The 22,149-nt window shown below is 43.7% G+C and overlaps 1 protein-coding gene across 4 annotated transcripts in view; it reads left to right on the top strand.

The window, feature by feature from the left end:
- The window catches only part of LNX1 (ligand of numb-protein X 1), a 123,819-nt gene that overhangs the window by 57,801 nt on the left and 43,869 nt on the right, over positions 1-22,149 (top strand). For all 4 annotated transcript variants that reach the window (XM_048510158.1, XM_048510159.1, XM_048510161.1 and 1 more), the window contains exons 3-4: positions 10,859-11,100; positions 12,413-12,568. In XM_048510158.1, the coding sequence (XP_048366115.1) occupies positions 10,859-11,100; positions 12,413-12,568 (398 nt within the window). The remainder of the gene's footprint in view (positions 1-10,858; positions 11,101-12,412; positions 12,569-22,149) is intronic.

Genomic DNA, 22,149 nt, shown 5'->3' with positions numbered 1-22,149 from the left:
TTTCCCACAGAAATGGGTGTTGAGTGTTGTGTTTAAGAAAGGGGGGCCCTGGAGCAAGAGGGGTCCCATCCTTGGGTGGCAGTATGGAAGACTTGAAAAGGGGGGGGGCAGTTTTGCAATGCAGCCACACCACCTCCAAATGGGTTTCAGGCAGTGCGGGAACCAAGAAAAACAGCAGAAATCTCCAGCTGCCCAACAACCCCCCACCCATACAGGTTAATGGGCTGTTCCACACTTTAACTGGTGTATGTCTATGCCAGTGTTCCCATACTGAAAGGCCACAGGAAGTCAGTCGGCTCTATCTCTGGTAATGCCTTTGGAATGGCCCCAACTGTGCCAGCACAGGCTCCTGCACTGGAGGAGCACAGACACAATGGCAGCTTCTGCATTTGGGTGCCGTGTGGTCATATGGCATGCTACTGCTGGTGCTAGTGCCCCTCCCACTGGCCTATTTGCCCCTTGGATCAGTGGACTTCACTGTAAACCTATGATATATACAAGAATAGAAACAATGAGGTTTGTGTGTTTTGGAAGCATCCTGATTACATGCTGTTGAGCAACCCATTTGTCCTGAATGGATAATGTGTGTACATTGTGTTCTATCTACATGTAATAATTAATCAGATGGTTTCTGTTCTAATTATCTTAATTTGTTTCCTCCATTTTGTGTACTTGCCATACATTTAACATGCAAATTGTGCATTTTGATGTGTCAAAGGAAGTGGTAGCCAAATTACTTGGTTTAATATAGAACCCAGAAGGCAGTGTGGAAAAGCCAATGATAATGTCTCAAAATATTAATTACTGCAGGGGGTGGGTGGGCAGGGACTGAAACATGTTATTGTACAATTAAACACTTCTTCTTGTAGATGTGATTTTAAAAAAAGCAGTTCTACTGAAGTACTATTAGAAATGCTGTTTTCATTAGATTTGTGCCAGTTTTGTCCCCGAATCAGCACTTTAAGATGTTCCCAGCACCTTAAAAATCACTGAGCTTTGAAATTTAAGACTGGGCTGCCCTGGTCAAAGATGCTAAGTGCACCACTTTCTTGAAACACATTGGCCCTTTCCACACAACACAAATAAAGCATCTTGAAACTGGAATTTAAAACATTTCCACACAGCTTTAAGACCAAAACATTTTGGAAATGTTTTATTTCAGCCCGAAATGGTATATTTTGGAAACACAAACTAGCCATCTTTTTTCCCTCAAATGACTTCAAAACATTTCTCATTGCTGTGCGGAGATCAGGAAACATTTTATTACTCCCACCTGGTTTTTGAATTTGTTCTTTTGTTTCTCTGCCACTTGCTGCCGCTTCAGTTTGAATCTCCATGCTGTCCGCCACATGGTGAAGTGTCCTACAGACACTTTGTCATCTAGCATCACCACTGCCCACCATTTCCATCATTGCTGTGCACTGTGCACTAAGAAACGTTTTTAAAAAGTGATTGCCACTAACCTGGATAGCTTTAAAAAGGGCTTGGAAGGATTTATGGAGAAGTCGATCTATGGCTACCCATCTTGATCCTCCTTGATCTGAGATTGTAAATGCCTTAGCAGTCCAGGTGCTCAGGAGCAGCAGCAGTAGAAGGCCATTGCTTTCACATCCTGCATGTGAGCTCCCAAAGGCACCTGGTGGGCCACTGCAAGTAGCAGAGAGCTGGACTAGATGGACTGTGGTCTGATCCAGCAGAGTGCTGGACTAGTTGGACTCTGGTTTGATTCAGCAGGCTTGTTCTTATGTTCTTAAGCTATTTATTTATTTTTATTTATTATTGGATTTTTATACCGCCCTTCCCTGGTATGTAGACACAATATGAGCATCAGAAAGACTGCATAGATTTTGAGTCTCTGTATCTTCAAAGATGTGATGATGATGTTGTTTCCTTTCTAGATCTGATGGTGTGGGGTTTTTTTAAAAGAAAAGAACCATTTTTGCCTGAAATGCTTTATTTTATCTCCGTATCTTCAATTATGTGATGATGATGTTGTTGTCTTTCTAGGGAAAAAAAAATTAAAGATGTGATGGTGTGGGGTTTTTTAAAAAAGAAAAGAACCATTTTTGCCTGAAATCTTATTTTTTCCGCACTATGTGGACAAAAAACCCCCCAAAAGCAGTTCTTTTCAAAATGTTTGTAAAACATTTTAAATGTTCTGCATAGAAAAAGCCATTGTTCTATTTGAGAGAATAGAGAGGTTTTGAGACAGGCAGAACTGCAGAAAGAGATGGTTTAGCTTGGGGTCATTTTCACACCATCTCTTGATTCTAATTCAAATATGCTCTTGGCTTTTGACCAGATGAATATCAACATCCATTAGATCTATTCACAATTCACTGAAATTCATTCTGGTGGCTTTTGATGCAAGCAGTTATAAGGCATTGAGGAAGGGAACTCAGATCAGAAACACAGGCAATAGAACCTAGGCACTGTATTTCCTGATGTTTTGGAGAAGGTATAATGGCAGAGGAGCTGCTGAGTACAGTATAAATCCACTGACACCTTAAAAACTATCATTTATTTCAATATGAGTGATTGTGAGTCACAGCTCCCTTCAGAAGGGAAAATCATTGTGGACATTCTTATGGGGAAGGTGGGAAAAAGAACCTTAGGCAGAGAGGTTTGGTGTGAATTCCACCATGGATCACCATGAGATGTACATTTTCAACATAATAGGAAAAGGGAAGAGTTGAGATACAAAGGATAGGTGGGATACCATCACTTCTTAGATCCGTGGTGGCGAACCTATGGCACTCCAGATGTTCATGGACTACAATTCTCATGAGCCCCTGCCAGCATGGCCAATCTGTTCACCAATTGGCCATGCTGGCAGGGGCTGATGGGAATTGTAGTCCATGAACATCTGGAGTGCCATAGGTTCAACTCCACTGTCTTAGATAGTCAAAGAGCCTCCAACACAGCAGGGTTTAGGTAGGTCAAGGAAGCCTGAGAAATATGTAGATTCTTCATCTGAGCAACTTGTTTCTCAGGAGCAAATTGGGTTGCCTACCACGGGGAATGATGGAATGTATTACAGTTGCCTCCATTCACCTTCCCATTTGGCATCATTGCCTGCCTTTATGGCAGCGTGTACAAGCAAAATGTCTGCCCCTACAATTTGCAAGTGTAACCTCCTTCTGTGGGTTCTGTGGGGCAGAACCTGGAATGAGTTGCAAAGAACCAAATTTAAACAACAAAATGGTTTACTTTTCTTTACAATTAACACTTTTAAAACATCAACATTTAATGTTACAATTCAAGGTCCTGTTCAGGTTGCATTTCAAGTCCTTCTATTTACAGTCTACTGATATTGCCAAGTCCAAATTCTTCTTTGCAAGTTGGCTGGCTCCTGAAGACTCCAAGGGCTTGATGAACAGGTTGCAACATGATGAAGGTCTCCAGGAGAACTCTCACCCATTACAACCACAAAAGAAACCCCGAAACAATAAACTCCAACATTTACAACACAGCAAAACAACAACTACCTTCCCAGTAGTTCCCAACAATATTGAAATTACCTTAACAAGGTGTTAAGGGCTTATAGAAATCAAGGTCCGAGTCTGGTAGCCCTGTTCTTCTGCAAAAGAGCTCTTTCAGCCTCTCTGCTGCTCCGAGTCTCCACCCCTTACTGGGTCAACCCCTTCTGGGCCAACCCATTCTGGGCATGGGGGTTACACAAGCACAGTCACTTAGGCTAATTCTGCGCATGCAAAATAATGCACTGCTTTCAGTGCTCTTTGAAGCTGTGCAGAATAGCAAAATCCACTTGCAAACAGTTGTGAAAGTGGTTTGAAAACGCATTATTTTGCGTGTGCGGAAGGGGCCTTAGAGAAAAGAGTAACAAGGAAAACAGGAAATGTTGATATCAAATCAAACCTCTCTGCTTAAGATAGCAAGCATGCAATGTATTGAAACACTTGTAAAGTGGAGAAAATGGCCACTTTGGAAGGGGGACTCAATGGCATTACACCTCATTGAAGTCCCTCCCCTCCCCAAACGCCACCTTCCTCAGGGTCCACTCCCAAAATCTCTAGGAATTTCCCGACCTGGAAACTGGCAGCCCTGCCAGTGACGCTTCTTGGAATATCAAGCACAGGAGTGGAAGCATTCCATTCAACTTGAAATTTCCAGTTGAGAAACGGTACTTCACATTTTGGGAGACGGAGCGGACACATAAAAGCAGCTTCCCCATAGGTCAGGTGAAGTGTGGGCTGATCATTAAAGCAATTTTGTCTATTAACAGCCTGACAGCTATTTTCATATTTCCTTCCTGGAGGGCTTTTGTGTGAAAGTCAGCAGCTGTCCTTAGCCACGGAGAAAAGATAACAGTAGCAGAAAGTAGGGCAGGCACATTAGAGACTGATTAAGAAGCAGAATTAATTGCAAGCAGAAACATGTTTTGAACTGTTGCAGTGGCAGAATGGGGTTGGCTGTGCAGAGAAGCAATGGACAATTTCCTCTGAGTGGCCTGATTTTGTGTTCTAGCATGACTGTAGTTAAATATACAATTAATTTTTAATGTTCCTTACTGGGTGGTAGTCAGGCGTTTCTCAAAGTGTGAAAACTCTTTGAACAAAGGTTTGCCCTGTTTGCGAGAGAGAAATGTCATAGAAGATTAATCCCAAGTAAACAAGTAAACTGCAAAATTTCAGCATTGTTTGCTTTTAAGCCTTGTGTGTTCCAGATCATATCCCCTTATGGCCCTAGTCAGACGGTAAAGGAGAGTTTATTGAACTCCTGATAGTGGATGTGTTGTGTTCAGCTTGCTGGGTTGTGGCGGCCCGAATGTGAACCTTTCCTGTCTCGGAAGCTTAATATGTAATGCTGATTTACTTCATTTGTTTCCCGTCTTTCTCTCCAGTAAGGACCTAAAGCAGTTTACATCATTATCCTCTTCTTCACTTAATCCTCACAACAACCCCGTGTGGTAGGCTAGGCTGAGAGTCTGTGACTGACCCAAGGTCACCCAGCAAGCTTCCATGGCAGAGCAAGGATTTGAATCTGGGTCTCCAGATCCCAGTCTGACGCTCTAGCTACTACGGCGCACCAGCTTGCCACCAGAAATTTCAGTTATACCTCAGCATAGGGCAAATCTCTTGCCTAGATGTCCTGTGCGTCAAAAACATTTCTTGGCTGCCATTTTGTGGCAATGGTTTTTTTAAAAACCACTTCTTAGATTTGCAGCTACGAAGCTTCAGAGCTTCAAGCTGCGATTCTCTAGGGCAGTGATGGCAAACCTATGGCACGGGTGCCAGAGGTGGCACTCGGAGCCCTCTCTGTGGGCACGCACACACAGTTTGTCATGTGTGGGGCAGAAAATCACCCCCCATACACACACATCTAGGCTGGCCTGGGCCACTGAGCACAACATGCGCGCACCGCAGTGAGCAGGGAGTACTTGGCTGGCGGGCCTGGTGCCTGTGCTCTGGGTGGCTGCTGCCTGGGGCGGGGAGCAGAGGAGGCAGAGATGCTAGAGAGGCACAGAGTGGTGCGCAAGGGACTTGCTGGAGGCTAGAGCAGGCTGGCTCCTGCTTGAGCGGGTGGGGCAGAGGAAGAGGGAGCCAACCGTTTTTTTCTAAACCGAAACCTCAGCATTCAGGTTAAATTGCCGGGCTGGCACTTTGCGATAAATAAGTGGGGTTTGGGTTGCAATTTGGGCACTCGGTCTCAAAAAGGTTCTCCATCACTGCTCTAGGGGTCGTGTCTATGTAGCTATGCAAACACGGTGCTCCCCACCCAAAAACAAAAAAAAACCTGGTGAAAATACAGCACGAGACAGCTGGTGCAAGCTCAGAAAATGGTGTCAACAAGGAAATCTGGGGACTGCAGAGAAGTGTGGGAAACGTTTTGAAGCGATCACACAGCAACTGAAAACATTTTCAAAATGTTTTTTAAAAATAATCTCTAGGGAACAGCATGCAATGAAACCTTTTCAGGGAGAAATAAAACATTTTGGGCTAAGAACCATGTGGAACTCCACAGAGGAAACATTTTATTTTCTGCCTCAAAATGATTTATTTGGATTGTGCAGAAAAGGCCACAATGTCACATATGTCACAATGTCATATACTTTTTATCAGTGAATCATATACCAATGTCAGAAATCATCTGATTTCCCCTTTGATAGTTTGATTTAAACAACTAGATTATTGTATTGTCGAAGGCTTTCATGGCCAGATTCAACTGGTTCTAAGTGAGAAGGGAAAGTTTAGTGTGGTATATTGTCCATGTACCAGGGTGGGGTACCAATCATTAAGTGTTTGTCAAACATGATTGTCGAAGGCACCGATTTTCAAGGTACTACTGTAAAGGTCTCTGTCATACAGATCCCACTCATGCCCAAGTCAATTCAGACATTCATTTTCATTCCTATATAGTGAAGCAACTTAGAAAACAGCAGCAGTGCAGAGACACCAAGTACAGCAGGAAAGAGGGTGATTGTCAATGGGTTCGTGGTTTGATTTTCTTTCTAACTGCCCAGAGCTAGGTTACAACAGGTCATTGTCTCATTTTTACTTTCGCAACCAGCCTGTAAATGCTAAGTAATCCAGTGGCCTTCATAGTTAAGCAGGGATTTGATGCAAGGCTGCCCAATATCGCTGGAAGCTAAAAAAAATCTCCCACCCCCAGCAGCTGTTGCACACCAGCAGCAGCCAGTGTTAAAACCCAGAAGTGAATGCAGTGCTCTGTCCAAATCTAGAAATCACTAGAGAATTCCTACAGAAGACGGACATCCCTTCAAGGTATTTCCTGGAAATAATATCACATCCTCCATGCCCCTGCCCCCGCCTCCCACAGGTTGTCAGGCATGACATGACAGCTCTAATTTGGACCTGTGCCTGCACATCCAGCTGTAACATTAAAGGCATACACCATATATGTCAATAGGTAGAGGCTCAAGGTAATATACTTCCATTACATTGACCAGTTTTCTCACGATTGGAGTCACACAGTCACTGGAATTTAGAGTCGCCAGGTCCTCTCCAGCCACTGGGGGGATGGCCAGATCCAGTTTAGGAAACTCCTAGAGATTTTGGGATGGAACCTGGAGAGGACAGGGACATCAGTGGGGTTCATGGCCATAGAGTCCACCTTGCAAAACATCCATTTTCCGCAGGAGAACAGATTCTTGTGGTCTGGAGAAGAGCTGTAATTCCAGGGAATCCCCAGGTCCCACCTGGAGACGGGCATCTCTATTACAATTCTGCAGCTAGACCAGGGGTCTAGCTACCTGTGGCTCTCCAGATGTTCATGGACTACAATTCCCATCAGCCCCTGCCAGCATGGCCAATTGGCAATTGTAGTCCATGAACATCTGGAGAGCTGCAGGTTACAGACCCCTGAGATAGACTATAGCCATGGTGGCGAACCTTTGGCACTCCAGATGTTATGGACTACAATTCCCATCAGCCCCTGCCAGCATGGCCAATTGGCCATGCTGGCAGGGGCTGATGGGAATTGTAGTCCATAACATCTGGAGTGCCAAAGGTTCGCCACCACTGGACTATAACCTTGTGAAAATTACCTGGGTTTGCTTTTACTCTCAGCAGCTGCTTAGCAGTTAAAGTAACCTTGTCTGCCATGTAAGCTTCTTATGCAGAATTACAGGAAATGAGTCACTCTAGCCACACTGTAGGAGACAACTCTACAGTATTTTGCCATGTTCAGGGGTATGGTTCAGAATAGGGATTCCCCCTTCCACCAGCTTTTGTGATACCATTGAGCAATACTGGGGACTGCGGGGAAGTCTCCCACCATATCAGGACACCTGGCACCACTTATTCAGAAACATATCTGTCTGTGTGTATGTGGGGGGTGGGGGAGATTCACATGTAAAGGAACACAATTCACTATAAAGTTTCAAAAGCTTGTTCTTGGCAATATTTATGATTATTATTTTTAATCCGTATTTTAAGAAAATGTGTTGCTGCTGCTTTTTGTACCTGGAATATCAGCTGACTTTTGTGTTTTGTTTATTGTATATGCAATAGTTTGCTTCACCCAGTGGTGGGATCCAAAAATTTTAGTAACAGGTTCCCATGATGGTGGGATTCAAACAGTGGCGTAGCGCCAATGGGGCTGGGCGGGGCACGACGGGGGCGTGGCTGGGCATTTCGGGGGCGGGGCATTAATAATTTCTCTGTTACTGTAAAAAACTCTTACTGTAAAACAGTTCCTAATTTCCAGCTGGTATCTTTCTGTCCATAATTTAAACTCATTATAGCATGTCCTGTTGTCTACTGCCAACAGAAACAACTACTTCTCCTCTAATTGACTGCCTGTCAAATACTTAATACTTTCAAATACTTAATTTTGTTTCTAGAAATCAAAAGAAGGATACTTTCCTTAAACAAGGAACTTTACCATATTACTAAAACATGTTTTTAAAACAGCCCAACAGGGAGAATGATCCTGTTTTCTACCTTCGCTAACCAGCCACATAGGAAACAACAGGACTTTATGATTTTTGGACCTAATGGAATTTCTAACGGAAAAGCCGACCCAATTAGTAACCCCCTCTCGGCACACACAAATAATTAGTAACCCACTCTTGGGAACTGGTGAGAACCTGCTGGATCCCACCTCTGGCTTCGCCCCTCCGATATTTGTGCATTGGTTTAGTTTCATAAATTGGAGTCCCTGCTCAGTTAGTTCTGTTTGTTAGTTAGAACTGTAGACTCCATGAGGTGACTTTTCTTTAAACCAGTTGTTTCCATCCCTGTATCGTCTTGCTAATAAATAGATGTTGTTTTGAACACAGCTATCTCTGCTGTGTGAGCCTAAGAGCAGGAACCTGAGTGGGTACCCTATTTCTAACTTCCAAGCAAAATGGGACATGCGAAAAAGACTCAGACATCCTATGTCACCCTCCAGGCTTTTTAGATGAGGACATTTCAGCCCTGCTAACTGCTAATTCTGTTCTAGCCCAATGACATAGGGAACTCATATTTGGAAGATCTGTAGGACAATTCACATCTTTTTACCTCAGTTCCTTTTTTTACAACAGAGAATTTACACTTGAGAGACTCACGGTGGTTTTTACACAAACCTTAGTGCTGATTGGAGGGGCATGACAAATGATTGATGGGGCCCACCCAGCCCCTTTTTGCACCACTGTGGCTATGGTCCTGGTTCTGATTAATAACTTCTGCCCTCTGAAACATCAGAGGAAGGAGAGATTACCCTCTTTCCTGCTGTCCTTGGTGTCTCTGCGCTGCTGCTGTTTTCTAAATTGCTTCACTATACAGGAATGAAAATGAATGTCTGAATTGACTTGGGCATAGGTGGGATTTGTATGACAGAGACCTTTACAGTAGTACCTCGAAAATCGGTGCCTTCGACAATCGTCGATTTCAGAAATTGACGATTGCCAGGCGCTGATTTCTGCCATAGAAAATCGTTGGCTGCCTCAATTTTCGACGGCTGCCGAGATACGCAAACGGTGTTGTGCGTACACAAACGGTGTTGCGCGTGCACAAACGGCGTTCGTCCGTGCGCAAACGGCATACCTCAAAATACGCCATTTTCGAAAACCGCCGATAATCTCTGAACGGATTATCGGCGATTTTCGAGGAACCACAGTTGCTTAACAGAAAACCAACAGGTGAAACCTCAAGGGAGGCCTGTTTCTGATAGCTTTTGGGAAAGGCTTTTGCAAAGCTGGTGGGAATGTGGAAACTGAAAGGCAGCTGCGAGGGCACTCTTGAAGGATGGTGGTTTTGACAGACACTGCTCATCACGATGTAGTATCCACAACTTCCCAAATAAGTGCCCCCCCCCCACGTAAGCTGACACAAACAAGCATTCGAGCCTCACACTGGTCTCTTTCATTATCCTAAGACAAAGAAGTGATTATAGAATCCATTCTTTGTTTTCTTCGATCACCTTCTAGGCTTGTCTCTGTATTTTCTATGCACTGGAGTTACAACTGCAAACAGAGAATGTGTTGTTAGAATGGCTTTTTCACCAGAAGTAGGCTTTTTTGCGTGAATTAATAATTTAATCCATGATTACTGAGTGTTGTGTTCACCCTCCCCTCAGTTTTACTTCTGGGGAAACCAAACACCTGTTACATGGTGTTTGCTGTGTATCATGTAGCATGTTATATAATAAAATGCTGGATTTCCTACTGGTACTTTGTTGGGGATAGACAACAGTTTGTTCAGAGATTTGAGGGTAATTAGATAAAACAAACACTGCTTTTTCCTCCTCTCCTCCTATTTTTTAAGTCAAAAATATTTTGCAGATCTCAGTGTTTCAAAAACCTGCCAATCCCATTTACTTGCTATAGTAGCGGGAGAAAAGAAACGGCTAAGTCATTCTTCCTTCATATTCTGAAAAAGCTATTATCTATCTCCTGGGAGATAATGAATCAAGTTGCCAAACTTTGCCTTTGGGCAAGCAGATTACGTAAGCAGCTAAGACTACTCATTCTACTCCATAGCTGACATTAGCGTCTTATAATACGACTTGCTCTTTTGACTTAATGTTATCATTAGTATTATTGCTAATCCTATTTTACTTTTATTGTTATCTATTTATATCTGGAGCTGATTTTGTATCAAAATAAATATTGACTGACTGACTAATTCCTGTCCCCAGTCTTGGCAGAGGCGTAGCAAGGGGGGAAAGCGCCCGATGCACCGGTGCGTCCTCCGCCCCGCCCCGGTACGCCCCCACCACGCCCCCACAGGGGCACGCCCCCGGTGCATCGCGCACCCCCCGCAACTCCCTTGGAGCTACACCTCTGAGTCTTGGCAACCATTTCCTTTAATCTAATTAAACAATCCAATTTTCTTAAACACGTCTATTTTTTTTCACCACGTCTCTTTTGCCTCTCTTTCCTTATTCTTAGATGTAAAGGAGCATCCCATTATGGCCTTACCAAAGACCGAAAGCGACGTTCACAGGATGGGTCTCTAGATTCTACTGCTGCTTTGACTGTAGCCGCTCTTGGCCCAGAGCTCTCTGCTGCCGCCACGATAGCCTTAATGACAGACGAGCCGGGCTTAATTAACCCAGCCTTCATCACCACCTCTGAAGACTGCCAGTCAGGACCCAGCTCTGCTGACCTTAACAGAAGCAATCAAACTAGACGTAAGAACCAGGGAGGAGCGCCTCATATTCTTTTGACCCCATTTTTTGAACATTTATGACAGAAATGTTATACCGCTTTTAAAGGTGGGGGGGGGACTGACTTACGTTGCTAATTGCAAACAAAAAAGCTGATATTGTGAAAGGCTGAGCAGAAAAATAGATATCGCAATCTGTGGGATCTTCAGAGCCTAACAGGCCCATTCAATTGGGGGGGGGGAGGGGATGCACCGGTGCATTTGTCATCCCCAGGACACTTACCCTGGCAAGGATGGCAGATGTACTGGCCAGCAGCTCCTCAGCCCCACACTGCAAAACCCGGAAGCTGGGGTTGCAGTGAAGTGTAGTGGTGTCCTAATTGAATGCCAGCATGGGTAAGAGTGGGCAAGGGCATTCCCAAGGCATTAGTCGGCTCCCTTCTGGGGGTTAATGCCAGGAATACTGTGTCCCGGCCCTCAGACTTATGCCACTTTTTGGGTGGTGTAAGTTCTGTAAGCCCTATGATCTTCCTAGGACCATGGTGGCAAACGTTTGGCACTAGAATTCCCATATGGACTACAGTTCCCATCAGCCCCTGCCAGCATGGCCAATTGGGCTGATGGGAATTGTAGTCCATAACATCTGGAGTGCCAAAGGTTCGCCACCACTGTCCTAGGATTACAAGTGGGTATGTTCTGCTATTTTCTGGTTACTTCCTTACATAGAATTTTCACACATGAATTTGAGGATTTAATATCTGAAGCAGCTCTCAGTTTCGTGTCGTGACAAAGATTAAAAGTATAAACCAGTGTAAAAGCCCATATAATACAATATTAAAAGTCTGCATAAATAACTTCATGGGACAGGGTGGGGAAAGGGGGAGATGAATGCTCAACATTATTCATGCATTTAAACTTCATTTTTGCTTTTTTCCAAATACCCCCTTCCTTCCAGTATGCCATCACATTTTTAAGTGGTAAATGTTTGCATTGCATGATACTGCACTCAAGCTTCTGAGTTCCCCAAATCCCCACACAATGTCTAGAAGATGTTCTCATATACTGTGTGTTATCATTAGGAGCCGGGGAGCATATTAAATCCTAGTAAAGGTTGTTGTTGTTGAGTAGGGGAGTGATTTTCTTTGGAACTGCCACAGAAAGGAGGAACATTTTCCCCCTTACGGCTGGGAAAATTAAGATGGGATCTAAGCCCATATGTAATGTTGACATGGGAAAAAGTGGAGATAAATGATAATCAGATTCAGAATGAGTCCTTCTGGTTCTGTAACCAAAGAGTCCTTCACTCTGTTCCTTTTCTCAAATTCTTTTTGGCGTAGCTCAACATTTCGAACGTTCCACTATAAGAAGCAGGTCCTTTAAGAAAATAAACAGAGCTTTCAGCGTTCTTCGGAGGACAAAAAGTGGGAGTTCTGTTGCTAACCATGCTGAAGGGGACCCAGAGAATGTTGAAAATATGTTGGCCTCAGAAGAAGGTAATAATTTTATCTGCATATGTATCTGGACTGTGTGATCTATGACAATTACATACAATGCTTGCAAGTCAATATTTTTAAAATATTGTTTAGTAGTAATGGATTTCTAGGATTTTGGTGAAATTCATCACTTTGACTTCTGCATATTGTATGATATATTTAATTTCTTTACAGTGGGTATCTAGGAAAATACAGGGAATGGACTTTCTTCTATACTCAAGTGCATAGCCCAGTGGTGGCGAACCTTTGGCACTCCAGATGTTATGGACTACAATTCCCATCAGCCCCTGCCAGCATGGCCAATTGGCCATGCTGGAAGGGGCTGATGGGGAATTATAGTCCATAACAGCTGGAGTGCCAAAGGTTCGCCACCACAGGCATAGCCCATTCATACATACAAACAAATATCAGATTTTGTTCCGAGTCCAGGACCAGCAAAAAAATTTTGGTATCCTAGTTATGACTCCCATTCCTCTTTCATGTCTTGAGAAGGGGGGGAGGTAGCACCTGCCCATTTGCTCCTCGTGAGCCATGGCGAGAAGCCTCCACCTGCCCTCCTTATTTCCCCAGCTGAGGAGCAAAGGTTGATGGCGAGTCACAGTTGTGCCCATTCTCCTTGTTACCCAACAGTGTGACATGAGATCACCACCTTCCTCCAACCCACCCCCAAGGGTCAGGCGGAAGGAGGAAGCAGGCTGAACTAGGCCCTTTTGTCTCAATTTTTTGCAGAAGGGACAGCTTTGCAGAGACAAATGAAGTCTGATTTGATTTTGTAAGAACAAGCTTATATGTGACTTACTGATCAACACTGAAAATTCCACGTACTCTTTTGAAGCCAGAACATATCTGGAAGCTGGCCAGTTCATGTTGGGTTTTCGATATTTAGTTAATAGCTATCCCTGAGGAGACTAGGGAAGCAATTGTAATAGTATTATTGTAGCAGTGTTGACTAGTGCTTGTGAATGTACTTATGCCTGTATGAGAGAAACACTTGAAAGTGTACTGGGGCATCACTGAGACGCAGTCCCTTAAAATGAATATATTAGAAACTTGGTAAACTCACAAATTCTACAGTCTATGACTGCTAGCTATGTTGTGTGCAAATATTGCTTGTTTGGTATTTCTGTTGCACACCATCTTTCTATTACATACATTATGAACTTGGCCCTGGGCAGAGCCCTGGGCCTGCTCCATCACTACCCGATTTTCCAGGCACCCACTGGGCTGATTCTCGATGGCATGGAGGGAGGGACAACATCTAGGTTGGGTGGTGCCCCTGCACCTCTGATACCCAAGATGCTTGCCTCAGCCTGCCTAATGGATGGGTTATCCTGGGTCTTACAATGTCAAGCATAAGTATTCTGGAATACAGGTTGAGAAATGGGCAATTGCTTGCAACAAAAACAAGACAGTTAAGTGCTCTTAGTCTTTAAAAAGATGTGGTGAAGTCTGCCAATTCTCCCTCCTGCTACAGTCTACTGAGCTCCCCTCCCAATGTTCTGGTTTGGGGGTCGTGGGATTCTCATGAACAGCATTAATGAGGTTCTAGATTGGGAGGGGGAAATCTGTGGAAACTGCCTCCCCCTTTTTAAAAGACTTGAAGCCCTAAAGTTTTTGAAATGTGGTTGGAAACAGATCTATGGTCGATTCCCCATGGTCAATTTATCACATGATACTCACGTGAAAAAACACGGTTTAAGCAAGAACTCCCCACCGCTTAAGTGCCAAACACAGATTCATCCCGGTTCTCGCAGCACTCCCCCCTTATCCCACGTTTTTTCAGAACCTGCATTGAAGTGCATCTTTTTTTCCAATCACGCTCCGAAGCTGGATCGGTGGGGAGAAACGGAACAGACGCAACTTCGTCTTCCCGCCCTTCGAACCTTCCAGCCAATCAGAGTCCAGTGGGCTGTGCGCAGAGTGTGCGCAGCCTTTATTTTTTGTGCTGCTCTGGGCGTGGCTATGAAGGAATGTAAATAGGAAGCTACGGTACAATGATTTTGATAAATTGTTTATGCGTGGCTACATTCGAACATAAAAACGAGAAGAAGAACAACATGAATAACATGAATCTTCAATCGGGAGCAGAGTAGTGTTCCCGCTCCAGCGCAATAGCCAGTCAGAAGGTGGGGAAATTCTTCCTACACATCTACGTAGTGATGTAGCTGCACGAAAAAAGTTTTTTTAAAAAAGTTCCCGCCCCGCCCCAACACAACAGCCAATCAGGATGTGGAAGAACAGACCCACCAAGCAGATCGCGTGTTCATGGGGAGTTACATTGTTTGAATCCATAATAGACATCCACACCCGCTGCAGTGGTGAGGGAGAAACCGCAATGAAAAGGTGCTGTTTCTTTTGAAACCTGGTTGTATCCGGCTTTAATTTCTCAGTGGGGAAATTGGCTTTCCACTCTTCATCGTCTGGTTTCTAGGATCACCTTGATCCATTCGAGTTGGTCTATGTTTTATCAAGGTCCAAGGCTAGATATTACTAAAATTATATTTGCTACACGATGCCTTCACTGAGGTCAGCTACAGTTCAGACAGTTTAACTGCCATATTATGTTAACTTTTCTTTTGGTGGCTGTCAGCTTTGCTTCAGTTTATGTCTAGACGTATGTCCCCCGACAATAAACATTTAATCAAAGCATGATTTGAAAAGGTCTAGGTTTGCCCCTGTATCAAAGTCTATGAAGAGAAACAGAGAAGGAAGAGGCCACCAGGGAACAAATAACATTTGAAAGTCTCTTAAACTGCCACAAACATAACTGTAGCCGCATAGTAGTTTGGGAACTGTAAAAACATATTGGAGATGGCTGAACCAAAATTTTCCTATTTGACAAATGCCGGTGATTACAATGGTCAGGACAACTGTGAGATGTACTGAAAGATGGTTACCTGCCACAGTTGTCAATCTGCTGGAAGATACTGGGGGACAGAGATAGTTGCAGCAGGGTTGTGCCACAGTGCAGTGTCACTTGTGGCTCAAAACCTGGATTGATGCCCTCATGTCAGGGCAGCAGTCTAGAGTTTTGGGGAAATCCTAGAGTGCTGCCTCACAGTCAGGGCCGTATTAACCCATGGCACATCTCCATGGCTTTTAGATACTTCATACCCCCTCCAGCAATCTTTCATCTCACTACAGCTGACAGCCTGGCCCTGTACAATAAGTATTAGGCCACCATAAATAGCCCTATATCCATTTTGAGGGTTTCCTGAAGAAATTACTCACAACTTTACTCACTCACGCACAATCAAGAAAATGACTACATGGTATTTCTCATAGAGTTATAATAGGGAAGAGGTGGCATGATGCCAATAGAATAGCACTAGGGTGCTATTGGCCCTCTCTCCCCCACATTGACCCAAAACAAGCCTCAGCTCACTTCAAGAGTGCCTTGCAACTTGCTCTCAAAAGCCTTGCATGTTCACTCAGTGAATACCTGTCAGAAAGGCTGGAAATAAAATGTTTTTGAAACCAAAGGAGGAAAACAACACAGAACTCCATTTTTAAAAATTTCCTGTCTCAAAACGTTTTCTCCCCAACCATAGTTAGTGGAATGGTTTATATTTGAGTGATGATACTAATTGGAAACTAACAGTTAAACATGGTTTTTAACATGATACTAACAGTTAAACATGGGTTTGTGTGACATCTGTTTTTCACAGTGTATCCCCTGATAAGTTATAGTGGAATGAACAATCTGTGAAATACACATTTCTGGTGGATATATTTTGCCCGGAGGAATTTTTTTTTCAGTGAAAGGCACATTTTGTCAATTCTATACCTCCTTCTTCTCTCACTAATACCAGTTAGTGGATACACACAATCACACACACATTCATGATTTATAGCAGTTTCATGAAAGGATTTGCCACAGGATCTAATTTACAACTCATGTATAAAACTGTTGTTTGTTCCAGAAACTGAACTGAATTTTCTTTTTAGCCAATGTTACTCAAATTAGCCTTTTCCAGAGGAATAAAACCATGAATTCCCAAACACTAGCACTAGCATCCTAACCTTTCTAAGCTAATTGACTTCAGTGGATTTAGAAGAGTATAGTTCTATTTTCAGTGGCTAAAAAGGTGCCTGGCTTTTGGGTACAGAGCAGGCTGAAATAAGTATTTGGCACAATCATGGGCAAAATACATCCCAAAATGGTTTCTTGGCCACACTAAAGGTAAACATTTCCTTTATTACATTATCCTGATACCCCAGCATTTCTTGAATGGGTTTGGAAATGTTTAATTTGGATGGAAGGGGTCAGAAGGTGATCCAGAGCAAGGTGAGTAAAAACTCTAGCTCCATTCATGGACTGGAGATAGGATAAACACCACATGTGTTTCTTAACAGCAATTGTGAAAATGTGAATCTCGTTTTTTTAAAACAAACAATTATTTACTGTGGGTTTCATGCCAACGCGGGTAGCTTAACTGGTTAAAAAAAGGGTAAATGAAGCAAAAAAAAAACACCCTTGTACACAATTCACTAAGGAATTAGAATCTCTGACAACAAACCCCCCAGCCTATGGGCAGGAAGGATTCATAAAGTGATTCCAGTGCACTCATTGGTTGGAAGTGTGTCCCTCACATTCCAACCACTCCCCACCTCCCTTACCAAGCCTTTGGACCGTGGGGAAGGGAGGTGAGGGTGGAAGTGGACCTGATCCTGCTGGACATACTGAGTCCAGCAAGCAGGATCAGGCCCCCCACCTTGCTTCCCAAGACCTGTGGCCCTCAGGAAGTGGGAGAAACAGCCACAAGACAGAAAGCTGGGCTGTCTTTTCCCCCACCCTGCTTTCCAAAGCCCCAGGCTTTGGGAAGAAGCAGAGGAGAAGGCATCATGATCCTGCATGTGGGACAGAGCTAGCAAGATTGCTCTCCTCACCTCTCTTCCCAAAGTCTGGGGGCCTTGGGAAGCAAGGGGGGTAGGTAGCATGGGGTGCCTATGGAGATGGGGGAACTCTCCCCATCTTCACAGGCACCCAGCTGGCTCCCCCTCCCTTGCAAAGCCAGTATCCCAGCTTTGCTAATGGTGGGGGGACATGGAGATGGGGAGAACTATCCCCTTCTTTATAGGCACCCTGTTGACTCCGCCCCCCTTTCAAACTGGGATACTGGCTTTGCAAAGGGGGGCAGAAGTCAGCTGGGTGCCTATGGAGTTCTCCCCATTTTCACAGGCATCCTTCTCACTCCCTCACCTTTCGCAAAACCAAGATCCCAGCTTTACAAAGGGTGGGAGCAAGGTGCCTATGAAGATGGGGAGAGTCCCCCTCCTTATCTCCTTAGGCACTCTTCCACCATTGGCAAAGCTGGATCCCGGCTTTGCAAAGAGTGGGGAGCCAACAAGACCAAGAGGGAAGGAAGGACAGGAGAGGTTGCCCCCTTAGAGGGCACCATTCCCACCCACAGCTTTCTAGAGCCCATTGTATTTGTTCAGACAGCGGGCTTTACTGCTTGTATGAATATAAATAGTTTATGATGCAGATTGGTCAGAATCTGGACCAAACAAGCCTGGGAAGACAGCATTGATTTTTAGTAACAGTTTGTAGCCCAAATAAGGTAAAACCCTGTTTGCAGTAATTTCAGCAGCGCAGACAGATGACGGTGATAATCAGAGCATAAATAGCAAGATAACTGAAGAAATCTGGTAGGATTTTCCACTGTTTAACATAGGTCATTGATTTAGTTTGCCTTGGCAAAGCAGACAAAAGGGAAATATGATCACTGGTCCAGCTAAACAGGATCTTACTCAAAACTTGTAGAGATATTTTTTAACTTGGAAACAATCTTTTCTAAGTAATGTTTCCCAAGCTGCTTTTGAAAAGATTAAATATACACAAGAGAAAAATGTGAAAGTGAAAGGACTTAAATATAGCAAAACTCTCCTGAAGGTATGTGCCGGGGGAGGGGGAACCCACTTAGACTTGAGGGGGGAGGGAAAATCCTAGTCCTTCCCCCACTGACCTTTGCTTTGTCACTCATGCTTTGGCCTTCTGTGCTTGTCCTTTCTTTGCTCCATCTTTCCTTCTACTCCCACCGCCTGTCATCTGTCCTCCTGGTCTTACTCACTGTAGTGTCCCCTTGCTCAGTAGTCTGTCATTCCATCTGTCATTCCCCCAAACAGTTGTCCTTAACTCCCAAATTGGTTTTTTTTAAGTTTCCTGTTTTTCTGCAAATCTGGTGTGTGCAGAAATGTAGCCATGTGCTGTTGCCCCTCCACAAGGATTCTTTGATCTGCAGAGGGGGGTATACTAGGCTGTTATATAACGTGCTTTTTTATGATTGTTAGCGGTTGAAAATCCATAGGCAGATACAGTCGCAAAATTCCATACATAGGCAAGATACGTGAGTTATGAAATGATGTCAGTAGAGACTGAATTAGTGCTGATGCATCATTTTAATGTTTGGGTTTTCTGTTAGCTGCTGTTATTTTTTTTCTCTCCTGCTGAGGAAGTTGGCATAAATTAAGCCATGCTTTATTACTTGGAGTTTTTAATAGTCACGAGCTTTATTTTAGACAAGCTAATTGTTGAAGTTAGCGCTATTCATATTATGAAGTGTGAGAATTGACGCTGGAATCAAGTCCTCCATGTCCTCAGGTCACTGAAATTCTTGGCGGTGTGTGTGTGTGTGTTAAGGCATCAAAGTCTTCTTCATGGAGAACAGGGAGCAGGAGTGTTGTAATATCGGCCTCTGCCATTGGCAGACAGTATGAAGTGTCCAGATTGGCCTGACCTGCCACGAATACCTGTCAGGTGTCCTAATTCTCAATTTAAGCTCAAAGCCACAGCTGCAGTCATTAATTCAATCGTACTGCTTCCCCAATATATCGGAGGAAGGGGAGTAAACCATTTTCCCACACAGTTTTTTGTAGTTTTAGTCATCCTAGGTATAGCTGGCTTATAGGAGAAAATGTGCAGATTTAAAAAGCATTAGAAAAACTTTCCTCAGTATTTTTTTTAAATTTATTATTAGTTTTATATACCACTCTCCCCCTGAGGGCTCAGGGCGGTTCACAACAGGTTAAAACAAACATTAAAACATAATTTAAATATCAATTGTATAAAAACAGAACCCATTTTAAAATGTGGATGGTGTCTGACTACTCCCTTTCCCCCCTTGTGCCCACGGGAGGCCAGATGACATGGTAGATGTATTTTTTTTTAACCAGGCTGGCCAAATGCCTGGCGGAACAGGTCTGCTTTGCAGGCCCTGCGGAAACTCTGTAAGTCCCACAGGGCCCTGATCTCCCTAGGGAGCCTGTTCCACCAGGTAGGGGCCAGGGCTGAAAAGGCCTTGCCCCTCGTCCAGGCCAGCCTGATCATTTTGGGGGCAGGGATCACGAGTAGGTCCTCCTCCAAGGAGCGGAGGGGCCTACTGGGGCAATATGGGGAGAGGCGGTCCCTCAGGTATGCAGGTCCAAGACCGCGAACGCCTTTGAAGGTCAAAACCAATACTTTAAACATAATCCGGAACTCAATCGGCAGCCAGTGCAGATGGTATAGGATTGGTGTAATTTGATCCCTGCTCGAACTGCCAGTAAGCAGCCTGGCTGCTGCATTCTGAATGAGTTTTAATTTCCGGATCATGGCCAAAGGCAAGCCCGCGTAGAGCAAGTTGCAGTAGTCTCACCTGGAGGTGACCATTGCATGGATCACCGTTGCTAGATCAGAACGGGAGAGGTACGGGGCCAGTTGCCATGCCTGCCGCAGATGGTAAAAAGCTGTCTGGGCCACCCGGATGACCTGGGACTTCAGCGATCATAGCCCCCATCTAGTTTGAATCCTTTAAAGGCTGTTTTAAAAGGAAACTGAAGGAGCTCCTGATCACAGATTTCCCAGGTCACATATATTTTAATCCATCTTTTTAACTGGAGATTCATTTAATTGGATCTGCATGCACTACTTTTTTTTTTAGCTAAGGGGCTTCTACTATGTCATCTAATAAGACCAGGTTGACTTGCACAAAACATAGATGGACATTGAGGAGAAATTATATTTTCTGGAAAATTTCTTTCGGTATAACCATTCAAGAGGTTTCCTTGTTTATTACCATCATCGTACCTATTTCCAGTTAAGCGAAAAAGTCAGTGAATTAACCTGAACTGGTGATATCTCCCTGTATTTTTGCCATTTTAATAATATAATCGGTGATGTAAACAAAAAAAGAGAGTACACATTAGTATCAAGGAAATCATTCTTCAGGATGCAGAGAACTATTTTTTTTTTACATGGATGACATTTTATTATTATTGACAGATCCAGTGTGCCCCACATCAGTCTTCGCGCACAAAACACAAAAGTATGCAGAAAAATTACGAAGCAGAATCGGCAAAAACAAGACCCCAAATATGCTTCTTTCTAGGTTCGGCAGTTCATCTGTATGTAAGACATGGAAAATTAAGGGGGAAAAGAAAGGTATGAAGTCCTTATGGTTTTCCTAGTCTGGAAAACTTTTGCGCATGTGGAATGAAAAGAAAAATAGATTTTAAAAATATTTCAAAGGCAGGAAAGTGGGATTGTTTTGAATGGCCTTTAGAATATTGCTCACTTCCTGTATGAGGCAGGATATGGGAATACTTGGTCTGATTGGACCAGTCAGTATATATTTTTGTAACCAGCCTATCAAAATGGCGACACTGAAGTTAATTGCCAGTTGCAGTTCTAAGTTTAACTGATCATGGAAATACTTTCCAGGGGGACATACCTGTATATACCAAAAATGCTAATTGTTACTGTGACTCAGTTGTATTTTTAGATGCAGATAAGGGGGGTATATTCACCAAGTTTGCTAGCAGCTTTCTATAGGATATGCAATAGTCTAGCAAGTCCAGGTTTGCTGGCACATACTGTGTGAAGGCTCTGAAAGGCAGGTAATGCAAATAATAAGCCTGACAGTTTATTATAAGTAATGGCAGTGAGAGTGTTGGTTCCCCTTAATGCAGCTGGTATAATTTTTCTGTTTTACAAGTGTAGCCTAAATTTCCTAATTTTTGAAAGGGACAGAATAGACCAAGGTAAAGCTTCATGTCTGAACAACGGAATCGTGGCAATGTAAGTGTGCCTTAAAAACATGACAGGACTTCTAGAAGACCCAAAATGCACTGGATGAGAAGTGGTCTTGGGATGAATTGGTGGCTAGTCATGACCCGCTGTAGAGCCAAGCTCCCATCTAAAGTGGGCTGGATGAATGGCATCCGCAATGCTTTCTCCTGTCTGTGCAGGCATGCACGTGAAGTTTCTAGAGAGGAAGAGAGAAGATAGGGGACAGAAGGAAAGCAGGGGGAAAGAGAAAGGTGGAGAAAAGCCGAAAGAGAAGACAGGAATGTCAGAATTCCAAGATTTGTATGAGACAAAAGAGATGACAGATGCGATTTAAAGATAGGGGCCTGTGTCAGAAAAGGTGTGCTCCGGTGGGTAAAATGGCTCAGACAATTAATTTAAGCAAGCAAGTAAAACAATCCCCTCCATCTTGTTACAGTACAAATACGTAACATGATTAGTAGCAGATAAATATTGATGGGATGTAAAAATAGTTTTGGTAACAAATATCAGGGGGCTTGTTTCCAGTGGATAC

The sequence above is a fragment of the Sphaerodactylus townsendi genome, linkage group LG10, assembly GCF_021028975.2.
Source record: "Sphaerodactylus townsendi isolate TG3544 linkage group LG10, MPM_Stown_v2.3, whole genome shotgun sequence".
Classification (NCBI taxonomy): Eukaryota; Metazoa; Chordata; class Lepidosauria; order Squamata; family Sphaerodactylidae; genus Sphaerodactylus; species Sphaerodactylus townsendi.
The sequence above is the reverse complement of the archived record's forward strand: the minus strand, read 5'-3'. Positions and strand labels throughout refer to the sequence as shown.